This window comes from Sinohyriopsis cumingii, chromosome 10 (genome assembly GCF_028554795.1).
Source record: "Sinohyriopsis cumingii isolate HCF-2022 chromosome 10, ASM2855479v2, whole genome shotgun sequence".
In the NCBI taxonomy this organism is placed as follows: domain Eukaryota; kingdom Metazoa; phylum Mollusca; class Bivalvia; order Unionida; family Unionidae; genus Sinohyriopsis; species Sinohyriopsis cumingii.
Genome location: NC_142970.1, coordinates 12,229,999 through 12,242,714, shown reverse-complemented (window position 1 = coordinate 12,242,714; position 12,716 = coordinate 12,229,999). Strand labels below are relative to the sequence as shown.

Below are 12,716 nucleotides of genomic sequence, written 5' to 3'. Positions count from 1 at the left end.
CTTAAGAAAAAAACCTTTGTTTCCACCTACACCATGTACATTGGTATCCTTAAGAAATAAACCTTTGTTTCCACCTACACCATGTACATTGGTATCCTTCAGAAATAAACCTTTGTTTCCACCTACACCATGTACATTGGTATCCTTAAGAAATAAACCTTTGTTTCCATCTACACCATGTACAACTGTCAACAACACACATCCAAATTTCCCTTTCATAATAGACAAGAAGATCGGGTTTTATGTTGTTGCTTTTATATGATGACTAGAAAAAGCTGTGTAGACCATGATCTGACAATACATTATGCGCTGTTCACAGTTACATGAAAATTCAGCGTGGGTAAACATTGCCCGATCAGTTTCATTTTGTTATAAACGTTCTTTTTTAATAATTTAATCTAGGAAAGCAGTCTGACAAGATGGACGTTAAAGTCGCTGATGCTAATTACGAAAGGCCGCCAGAACTAGAGGGAAAGGCTCCAGTGAAGGTCGTACATGAGCCTTTTTTCCCCGATAACCTGTCTTTTCCAATACATCAAACAGTGGTCTCCATTGAATCAGGTATATTACTGTACTGTGGTCCTCAGTCCCACAAAGCTCCTCAATATATCATGGTCAGTCCCACAAAGCTCCTCCATATATCATGGTCAGTCCTATAAAGCTCCTCCATATATCACGGTCAGTCCTATAAGGCTCCTCCATATATCATGGTCAGTCATATAAAGCTGTTCATTATATCATGGCCAGTCTTATAAAGCTCCTACGTATATCATGTTCAGTCTTATGAAGCTCCTCAAAAGGTCATGGTCATTCTTATAAAGCTCCACAGTATATCATCGTCATTCATACAGAACTCCTTATTATATCATCGCCCGTTCTATAAAGCTCCCACGTATATCATGGTCAGTCTTATAAAGCTCATCAGTATATCATTGTCAGTCCTATAAAGCTCCTGAGTATATCATGGTCAGTCCTATAAAGCTGCTCAGTATATCACGGTCAGTCCTATACAGCTCCTTATTATATCATGGCCCGTTCTATAGAGCTCTTCAGTATATCATTGTCAGTCCTATAAAGCTCCTGAGTATATCATGGTCAGTCCTATAAAGCTCCTGAGTATATCATGGTCAGTCCTATAAAGCTCCTCAGTATATCATGGTCAGTCTTATAAAGCTCTTCAGTATATCATGGTCAGTCTTATAAAGCTCTTCGGTATATCATGGTCAGTCTTATAAATCTATTCAGTATATCATTGCCAGTCTTATAAAGCTCCGTATTATATCATGATCCGTTCTATCAAGCTCTTCAGTATATCATGGCCCGTTCTATAAAGCTTCCACGTATATCGTGGTCAGTCCCATAAAGCCACTGTATATCATGGTCAGTCCTATAAAGCTCCTGTATATCATGATCAGTCCCATAAAGATCCTTTGTATATCATGGTTCGTTCTATAAAGCTCCTCAGTATATTATGGTCAGTCTTGTAAAGCTCCTTATTCTATCATGGCCCGTTCTATAAAGCTCCTCCGTGTATCATGGTCAGTTCCATAAAGGTTCTCAGTATATCATAGTCAATTATGTAAAGCTCCTCAGTATATCATTACGCCTCTTATAACGCTCCTTAATTCATCATACCCGTACTATAAAACTTCTTATATTATGACACCTGCTACAAAACTCCTTAGACCGCTCCGGTGGCCTAGTGGTTAGAGCGTCCGCCTCGGATGAGTGAGGTCGTGGGTTCAATCCCCGGCCGAGTCATACCAAAAGACTTGCAAAAATGGTACTAACAGCTGCCTCGCTTGGCGCCCAGCATTAAGAGGTTAGTGTTTGGACTGGTGGTCCCGGTGTCAGGATAATGTGACTGGGTGGGACATCATGCTACATGTCTGCGGCATGATGCCCCAGTGCTAGACATCACTAAAAACTTCCACATTGCAGACATCGTAGCGATATGACTGAAACATTGTTAAAGCTACGTTAAAAATCCAAATCACACACACACACACACACACACACACAAAACTCCTTCCTACATCATGACTCCGTAGTATAGTGTGACCCTTCCCATTGCAGGGGGGCCCCGAGTGGCCGAGTGGTCTAAAGCGCTCACCGTTCCGGATCACTGCCATCTCACCTCTGTCTGCGTGGGTTCGAGTCCAAGGCTCGGCTAGCGTGGGTACGTGGGAAAGCCTGCCAGTAGCTTCTCGTGGGTCGGTGGTTCTTCCCTGAGTTTTCCAGGGTTCTTCCTCCACCATTTATACTGGCCGCCATGTATAGCCTATCTTGTGCTGAAAAATGGCGTTAAACCCTACAACAGCAACAGCCCATTGCGGGATTGTGTGCATTTATTGTATTATGTGTATTTCTACGATCATATTTTGTACTCAATTTTACTTTACTTCTTTAATTAAAACTAGTTATACATAAGTATAAAGAACTACCCAAATGACACAGTCTCTGTAAAAGCACCCTTTACTTTTAGTTTACCTTATAAAATTTATTTGTTCATGGTTTTCATGATACGTTTTAGTCAATAAAGACTATCATTTTTTCTGAACTATTTTTAACCTGATGGGGGTGCATTCCTACCCCATACTTTATAACATTATTGTTGCATATTCCTCTATGATCACATTTTTGTGCTTATCGCACAGTCTTTCAGGGTTCTAATGGACATTAAACGCCAAGTCATTAAATGGTTTAGTTTTTCTTTACATCCAGTCCCTTACGAACTGAAGTTGGATGACAAAACCAATGCTAATGAGGCAATTGAAAATAAGGACGAGAGGCAGTTGTTAAACACCATTCAAATTACATCAACACCTGAAAGGTACAGCACCTGGACTGGGTCATATAAGGAATGGTCAACCAATGTAAATCTTGGACCCTTCCGTGAAGGTAACAATACCATAACCACTACAGCTAAGGCCATCGTTACTCTTTTTGCTACCAGTACTACATCTGTCACCTTTGTTACTCTAGGCAAATACAGAATTTAAATATGGGCATCAGTTGAAAGCTTGTTTTTCTTTTTTCATGTTTCTCTCTCTCTCTCTCTCTCTCTCTCTCTCTCTCTCTCTGTCTCTCACACACACACACACACACACACATGCACACATACATACACACACATACACACGACGTTACTTAACAATAATGAACACATTGTTTATTTTCCTAACCTGATATACAATCCTATTAGTTACAATATATAAAGCGAACTACAACATTCCTATCAATGCTCATTCAACTTGCAAGAAAACAATCCGCTTAAAAACCTCGTTTCTTTTCAAGTTCAAGCTTTCTCGTTTTGTAATCACCTAGCTAACTTTCCAGAGTACATACTGCGTAACAGTACACTTTTGTATTGCCAAGAATAAACGTTGGAGAAAATATGCATGTGTAACAGTTTGCCCGTATGATACTTCTTCATTCAAAATTTAATACAAGAACCACACACACTTACTTACATCCTATTTGTTGAAGTTCTACACTTAAATACTGAATTTATAGTATTAGCTATATGTGTATTAGAATTTGATAAATAGTGAAAGTTGTTAATGCGGTAGAGAATAAACACTGACTAAAACATAAAAATAATTGAAATCTAAAATTAAAGTAGATAACAATGTCTTATATTGACTCTTAAACCTGTTTACTTTTCAAATACTCTATAATTTCTGTGCTTGCGCACCGGATGGCTAGCTTCCGTTTCGAACTATCCAGGGCCTTAAATATCGTATTGTTGGAATTTAAATAATAAACCGTTGAAAGTTGGAAGACGGTTGGAAAATTTTTAGGATATTGGAAAAGTAGGTAAATTCGTGGAAAACCCTAACCCGTATTGCGACTAAGAATCTATTTAAAAAAATGGATAATTATTTAGAATCAAGCAAACACATTCGGTGAAAAATATCATGGGAAAATAGTTTATTTAAATTTTATCCAAAATATGTCGCTGAACCGCAGTTTAGTAGCTCACATTGCCCTCCGTACGGATGTACTATACGGGTATATCCTGCGCATGGTCAGTGAGCAACCGACAGTAATGGCCGCCATCTGCGAAGGCTAAAAGCATTCATGTATTAAAAGAAGCCCAGTTTTTTCAATAAGAATCTGATACAACTATTACATCTCGTATGCGGTAGCCAAATTTTTATCTCCGCAATCACCACTTATCTATCAAACATCATGTGTAATGCAAAAACTTGTAAACCAAGCGAACAAGTGCTCACATTGTGTAATGAGCTGGTAGCTGTGGAGACCCTTTTTGTTGTTGTTGTTGTTGTTGTGGGGTTTAACGCCATTTTTCAGCATACGATAGGCTATGTATGGCGGCCAGTATTAATGGTGGAGGAAGAACCCGGGAAAACCCCTGGAAGAACCACCGACCCACGAGAAGCTACTGACAAGCTTTTTCACATGCCCACATTGGCCGAATCCTAGACTCGAACCCACGCAGACAGTGGTGAGATGGCAGTGATCCGTAACGGAGAGCGCTTTAGACCACTCGGCCACTCGGGGCCCCGAGAACCTCTCTAGCCTATGCTATAACGTTTGTTTTCATATCTGAAACATGAACATGCTACAAGACTGTGTGTAGTAATTGTGCTAATCTCATACGTCATACAATATAGTGTTTTACGAACCGTCATCAGTTACCGTAAAGACTAAAAACATAAGTCTGTTACACTACCCTCTGCTTGATGTGAAGCGTCCTCGCAAACACGTACCTCTAAAAAAATTGTCGCCTCTGTTTTACAATGTCTTTATTTATTTGTGACACCAAAGAAACCAGACTTTTAAATAAAACCATTTCTGCTACAATTATCATCATAATCTGCTAATGTTGTGGTCATTCCTTTCTCCTTTGCGACTGGCATCGCTCTCCTTGATGGGAGGTGCGACTGTTGGCGACTTGAATCATGACTGCTTCAGTGTTTGGTTGGTCTTGGTTATTCTAGCATTACTTTCTTACATAGCCCCGTGTACCCTCTGCTGGTTTCTGCAAGGATGTGTTACTTAGTTCCAAGGCCTTGTTTTTGATGACATTCTGTTGTGTCTGTGTCTCGTGTCGCTTTTACGGTAATTGCAGTCTTCCCAGCGAGGCCACAGCTGTTGGTGGAAAACACTGTCGTCTGGTAAAGTATGTGATTCTGGGCATGTATTGTCTACCTTAGGATCTTCCTGGGAGGGCGTTAGGACATTACCGGTATATATTCGTCTATAAGATCTTGCAAGCTTTAAGTTGTGGTACTGTCCTCAGTCAGTCTCTGTTCTGACATGTGTTGACTCATGAGCTGTGATGGAAGAGATATACTGGGGGGTAGCTACGATATCGTAGCCTCAACTTGATTTGTTGTGGTTGAGGCTACAAACTGATCCCATATCATGTAATGGAACACAAAAAAACTCATCATTAAAGTCAGAAAAGCAAATAGTGTAGAAATCTATTACATAAGTGTAATCATGTTGTGAAAGAAGTTTGGCTTATTTTTAATTTTTTAAGCCCTTACACGATAAAATAAATTGGCATGGTTAGACTAACCTCATCGTGTCCGCCATGACAGATAACGCGAGACTCTCGCCGTGACCCCTTTTCTAAATAAGGCTCGCCAGACCATATTTTGATATTCTACGCTATGTTAAAAATTGTTGAATGACTTAACGCGCGAAGACGTGAACGGATACTTAAATTAATGGCAAAATCCAGTTTTTGTTGAGAAAAGACAAAGTCAATGACTTTCTAAATCCAGTGTGTAGCAGTACAAATACATCTTCCTATCAATCAAGTGGCAAATAATGGCTTCCAGGTGGAATTTCAAATTCCCGGTAAACCGTATTTACTTTTAATGCTCAGAATTTCTGACCCAAACCGCGCCATATTTGTACTACGATCTGTTTACGTTTCCAGATAAGGCCTCAATGTCCTTATATGGCAAACAAACAAACGAGGCTGAGAACGGAAGCCTGATAGAGAAAGGTAAACGAGAGTTTACCACTATTTCTACAATCATTTGCGATACTTCCGGTATTAAATAAGGGGACTACTCAATTTAATTCATTATATGCAAGGAACATGTTCAAATTGTTGATATTATGCTAAACAAAAGCGCCGGGTCTAAATCACACCCCACTTGCTCCATTGACACACATAGGCTCACGTTAGTACCCCCGTCCACGAGGTGGGAGTATGGGTACTAATATTACTACTGGGGGAGGTAAACTGGATGGAGGAGCATTTTTCTTTCATCCCAATATTAAGCTGTTGTCTCCCGGTAATATTCTAAGATATCTCCTCCTTTCAGTAGAAAGTACGAGTTGTTGTTACTGTTACAACTGGGTTCTGAACTGAGTAGCAGAAAAGAGCCAAAAACCAACACGTTTTGTAAAATTAAAATACAATTTGTTTTCCTAAAATGCAAAGTCAAAATTTAAAAATAACATACAGTATGGTGAATTAAAACCTAAACAGTTCTAAATGTTTCATCAAGTCAAAATGTATCGATTAATCTAAATGAGTTCCATTGGCAGATCGTATGGAACTCACTATTGTACTGTTGATGAGCCACTCTGACATAATCCCATAACGTCTTTTAATGAGTTCACAGAAATTCCAAAATAGCCCTTAAGCTGGAATAGTCGAAGCACCTTGTAATTCCAATGAATGATCGAATTAAAAATGAATCTTCTCAATTAAACACAACTAAATGTCCTCCAACTGATATTGTAACTAGGAATACCATCATATTCTCAAGCAAAAATCTCCTTTATAGACAACTTAGACATAAGACAAATTTGAGTGAATTTTCATTCTAAAATAACCTCATTTCGTAAACAAGAACTGGGTCCGCATGGCCTTCCAAGAACTAATTTCCTGCAGTCAAATCCCAAGAAGTTTACGCGAGTAAGAGTACATCTCAGTCATCAAACTATGAAAGAATTTACGCGTTCGTTTTTACAAAAATGGCCCCGTTGTTACACTGCAAACGTATGATCATATAGAAAATTAGTATTTAAAATGTTATTAACTAAATAACATTTACAATCTATTATAAATACTATATTACACATACTATAGATATTTATTTATTGCAGATTATTTCTTCGGACCAATTATCATACCACTCTTCTTTTATACTTCCATGATGATTCGATTTTCCTCATAATGACGGCCTGGCCGCTCCGGTAGAATAGTAGTTAGAGAAGTCCGTTTTTGCATGCAGGAGGTCGCGGGTTCGAACCCCGGCCAAGTCATACCAAAGACTTTTAAAAAATGGTGCTAGTAGCTGCCTCGCTAAGCGATCAGCCTTAAGAGGTTAGCGTTAGGATTAGTCACTCTTCTGTCAGGATAATGTGACTGGTTGGGCCATCATTCTACATGTCTGCGGCATAATGCTTTGGGTTTGTAGTCGTGGTTCGTTTTTACTTGATTTCCAGCATTTTGAATATCTCTGAAAAATGCCACTCTCCAAAGTTCTAGCTTGATTTGAATGTATGTATATAGGACACCTTTATTTTGTAATTACCTGTTTCAGTATTGTCTGAGCACACTATCAAAAGCTTGATCTGGTATTGGGAACACTTCAACTATGATCTGTTACTCCTACAACGTGATGGTTTTCTCTTGGGTTTCTAATTAAAATTATTAATATGTTCACAGTTAACCTGTGAAATGGCGATCCAACTCGAATATCCCCAACGGTGCACATGGTGTTTTATGCGGGTGTTTTATCGTAGCGCACATATCACATTCCATTACCCAGTAATTATTGTCTCGATTCTTTTAAACCAATAGAATGTATGTTGTGTCTACTCCCTGTTTTTCGTCATACCCGTGTAACCACTCATTATACGGCTATGCATAAGGAAGTCTGTTCTTAGACATATAGGTAAAGACAACTGTAAAAGGGTACCCGTGCCATTCGTCTTATGACATACAACAAATCACTAAGAAATTTCAAAGAATCCCACCATAGCTTATAATGTCTTGCTTCTGGACTCTGCATCGCCATTTCAGTGTTGAATGTTGGATGGTATCTCTTCATTCCGAAGTCACGTAAAGATTAGTTCTATATCTGCATCTGCTATTTATAGTTTCTTCATATTGGTTACTATGTTTATCCCACTCAACTGTTTCTTTTAACTATTACTCTGTGCAACATGTTATAGATTTGCATGGCTGCTTTACTCGAGACCGGGCATACTATTATGAAGAGCTGTACTGTTATCTCATCTAGTCGAGACCAGTATGAAGAGCTGTACTGTTATCTCATCTATTCGAGACCAGTATGAAGAGCTGTACTGTTATCTCATCTAGTCGAGACCAGTATAAAGAGCTGTACTGTTATCTCATCTAGTCGAGACCAGTATGAAGAGCTGTACTGTTATCTCATCTAGTCGAGACTAGTATGAAGAGCTGTACTGTTATCTCATCTAGTCAAGACCAGTATGAAGAGCTGTATTGTTATCTGATCTAGTCCAGACCAGTATGAAGAGCTGTGCTGTCATCTCATCTATTCGAGACTAGTATGAAGAGCTGCACTGTTATCTCATCTAGTCGAAACTAGTATGAAGAACTGTAATGTTATCTCATCTAGTCGAGACTAGTATGAAGAGCTGTACTGTTATCTCATCTAGTCGAGACTACTATGAAAAGCTGTACTGTTATCTCATCTAGTCGAGACAACTATGAAGAGCTGTACTGCTATCTCATCTAATCGAAACCAGTATGAAGAGCTGTACTGTTATCTCATCTAGTCGAGACCAGTATGAAGAGCTGTATTGTTATCTCATCTAGTCTGATTAAATCGTGTTTGTCTTTCTATATTACTGCGCTGTGGATGAGATACGTATTCTGTTGGATTTCCGTTTTGTTTTCAACATGAGCTAATTCTATAATACTGTCATCGATAGAACTATTATACTGTTGAACTGAATGGACATTTATGGATGCAAACTCTTGCAGTGAAGCATAATACAGACATTCTGCCTCCTGGTTTTTCGCCCCCCCCCCCAGCTCCATCTGCAGCAGCACCTTCTGTTTCTTTTTCTTGAACTGGCTCCGCTGATCGTTGCTGTCTGTGGAATCAATTTCTGTCTGCAAGTTTCTTTCTTTCATGTTCTCTTTACCTTGTTCTCTCTCAGGGATAAGATCCGATATTTACTTATCTGCACTGACTTTACTTAATATTTACTCCCTAATTAATCCACTGCCATTTCAATATGACCTACATGTACCCACCTCTACAATGGTGTATTATCACAATCATTCTCTGAAAACCTTAACCTCTCTTCATCATCAACAATGTCAACAGTTGCAACTCTAGATTTATGGTTCATTTTCGTTCCCATTGTTTCTAGTAATTTGCAAATTAGTTATTTCTCTTGCGATCTTTGCTAAGCCTTTCTAATAAAGCGGACGTAAGTTCAATCAGCGGTAAGCTCAATGATTGCCTCAGAACACTACAGCTGGCTCCCACTTCTGACACCAAAACAATTGTAACGTGTTTAACCGAATGGCGCTTTATTTCTCTTTCACAACTTAATACGTTAAAACGAAACACTACTGACTGTTTATTTGCTAAAGACACATTATGCCATAAACCGGTTCAAACGTACGACATGATGGGACCTCTTTATGCTTACTATACACATTGATTCACGACGCAAAATCAAAACAAAATAAACAGCAATACACCGAAAATTCCCAAATCACTTACATTCAGGTAAACTCTTCACGGCGGTGGAGATGTGAACTTTGATTTCAGGTCTGACATTCGGTTATTTTCTTGAACGTTCGAGTTTCATATTTGCTTGCAGTCACTGATATGCAGGGGAAAATATTACTTTATGTATCTGTTTATTATTACTTAATGAATGTGTGGATAGGGGGGATACCATTGAAAGGATTCTTTTTATTCGCGTAATATACAATCTTGGGCAATGTTAAGCTGAAAACGACTTTGTCGCCTGAAATTCTAGCAGATAATATTAACAAGAGTTAGTTGTACTGCAATTGTTCAGGAGTTGTGTCCCTTGAATCGCGTTTCAAACACATAAGTTCGCAGATTGAAGGTTTGAGTCCAGGAAAGTGTGATAGTTTAAGATAGGTATTCAAGTTTCCTCGTACATTTATATAACTGAATATTTGTGATATAAGGAGAGAATTATTATTATCACATCACCGCAAAACTTGTGGTAGTAAAAGCGTTGTATGTGAAGGGAAAATACGCTCTTCAAAATGAACACATATAAATAAATCAGAAAGAGGCGATATGTGGTGAAAATGTCACCAATGAATACCCAAACCAAACTGTATAACGACAACGCATCGAGACCTCAGAGAGAACTCAGTTACATTTGTACAACTGAAAGATACAAACACATTTTCTCAGAGGACAAGAGCTAAATGGTGAATATACAGATATGTCAAAGTCATGAAAAAGGATCCTAGATGAAATACAGAAGTTAAAAAATTACTATTTTGGAATAATACGAGAAATTGAAGTTCTACAATTATGCATTGAAATTACAGTATTAGCTACGTGTCTTAAAATATTTTAAAAAGTGAAAATTGTTATTGCGATGCAAATAAATCCAGAGCAAAACCTAAATAAGTTACCAAATTAATTGATCTCTAAAATTAAATATTTCAATGTCATGAAAAAGGATCCTTGATGAAATACAGAAGTTAAGAAATTATTCTTTTGGAATAATACGAGAAGTTGAAGTTCTACATGTAAGTACTGAAATTGCAGTATTAGCTCTATGTATCTTACAGTTTGTTAAATTTTGAAATTTTTTATAGCGAGACAAATAAATTAAGAGTTAACACTAAATAAGTTACAAAATTAATTCATATCTAGAATTAAACTAGATACCCATGTCCTGCTATATGGACGCTTAAACCTGATACATACTAATGTACATACCCGAGAAACCTGGGTTTCAGACGCTGCGTAGTCTATTTGCTTGCGCAACAACTTCTTGACTTCCGATTCAAACTTTCCAAGGCCTTTAATATCGTATAGTTCGAATTTAACTGATACACCGTTGACAGCTGAAAGAACGTTGGAAAATTGTCGGATATTTTAGGACTTAGAAAACTGTTGGAGAACCCTAACTTGTCTTGAGACTATAGATTTATTCTGAAATGATAATGTATTTACGCCAAATAATATAAAATTAAAATCAAGGCAAAATACTTTATGAAAAATGTATCCAAAATCATTTGATGAACTGCAATTGCATCAATCACATCGTCCTCTGTACGGATGTACTATACTGGGCCTATTATTTCATTTGCGGTAACTAAATATTATCTCCGCAATTGCCTGTAGTATATAAAACTTCTAATTATGTCAAACTTGCAAATCCGCCCCTGAAATTGTCAGTAGGTAACACGTACATGTGTCTCCAATCAGCTGATAGCTTCGACGAACCTTATTAGTTTTAACTGTAACTTGATTTTGTTCCTATTGTCAAATATGCACACGCTTAAACATACTTTTGATAAGTGTACTAATTTTGGTGGTCATATACGTCATACATTATATTGTTTATCGAACTGTCATCAATTATTTTAAATAATAGAAACATTCCGTCTGTTACATATGTTTTTTTATAGGTATACCCATCCCACCTGAGGACAAATACGTTATGAAGTACTACGAGTCCCTACAGTATATGTTATACGAGACTGGATATCCCGAAACTGTGGATAGAACAAGTCAGCCAAGGACTGCGTCAAAGGATGATATTACCATCTGTATGCTCTCTTCCCCTGTGGAATGCATGTCCACTCTAACTGAAGGTTATTTTATAAATTTGTATCTAGTTTGCATATGTTAACATCAACGGCCTTGGCAAACGTGGTACCCGATTTTTGATCAGTTGGCGGTGACCCCTGAATTTACGCCTGGAACCCATTTTAAGCACGACATCTGGACATAAATGTTTAAACAAGTTTGATATCATATTGAACTTAAAAGTTTCTTCCATCGCTTTAAAATTACTTTCTATAGATATCTTTTTTTTTAAAAATTACTAACGTGCCGGGCCCCTTTGAGCGCGGGATCCGATTGGTCTAAATGGTTCAATCGGCCTAAGGCCGGCCCTGTATATTAACCAGACTGCGAAGAAATTCTAGCCTAATGATACCCGTCTCCAGAGATGCAGACTCTTCATATATTGGTTACTTTGTACGAACTTTGTGCCGTTCTCTGAATAAAATTATACATCAGTTAATAATTACTAATCTGGTGAAATGGGTATCAAAGCTTACGGTATGTCATGTTTAGTGCTCATAAACAAAATATTTGAGCATTTTACACATAAATTGAAATTTTCAACGCATTAATCCAGCCGAAAGAACTGTATATGTTGATTGATAGCGTGTTTGATCAATATAAATTATGATACCAGTTCTACAGTTCTAGATGTTTCGTGTCTTTTGAGATGGATTACTGTGAGAATACTATGTTAACCGGTGTGACACAATAAAAACAAATCCTTCTTCACTAAGACGTTTTGCAATTTAAAATGAAGCTGACAAGACAAAGCCACGTGTCGTAAGTTTAGTGTTTAGCTGTATTCATGGAAGTTTAATAAAGTTCCACAGCCATAGCGTAAATTACGCAACTTATTAAATTCTTGGCAATAAATCTAGTCGTCCCCTGAATCTAATCACAGCCTGCTGCTCTGCGTACTAC

At 37.9% G+C, this 12,716-nt stretch overlaps 1 protein-coding gene across 1 annotated transcript in view; it reads left to right on the top strand.

Moving 5' to 3' along the window:
- LOC149789605 (carnosine synthase 1-like) overlaps positions 1-12,716 on the top strand; it is a 37,982-nt gene that overhangs the window by 5,629 nt on the left and 19,637 nt on the right. Inside the window, exons 2-4 of the mRNA XM_089971624.1 lie at positions 403-561; positions 2,725-2,901; positions 11,633-11,818. Coding sequence (XP_089827750.1) covers positions 420-561; positions 2,725-2,901; positions 11,633-11,818 — 505 coding nt within the window. The 5' untranslated portion in view covers positions 403-419. The remainder of the gene's footprint in view (positions 1-402; positions 562-2,724; positions 2,902-11,632; positions 11,819-12,716) is intronic.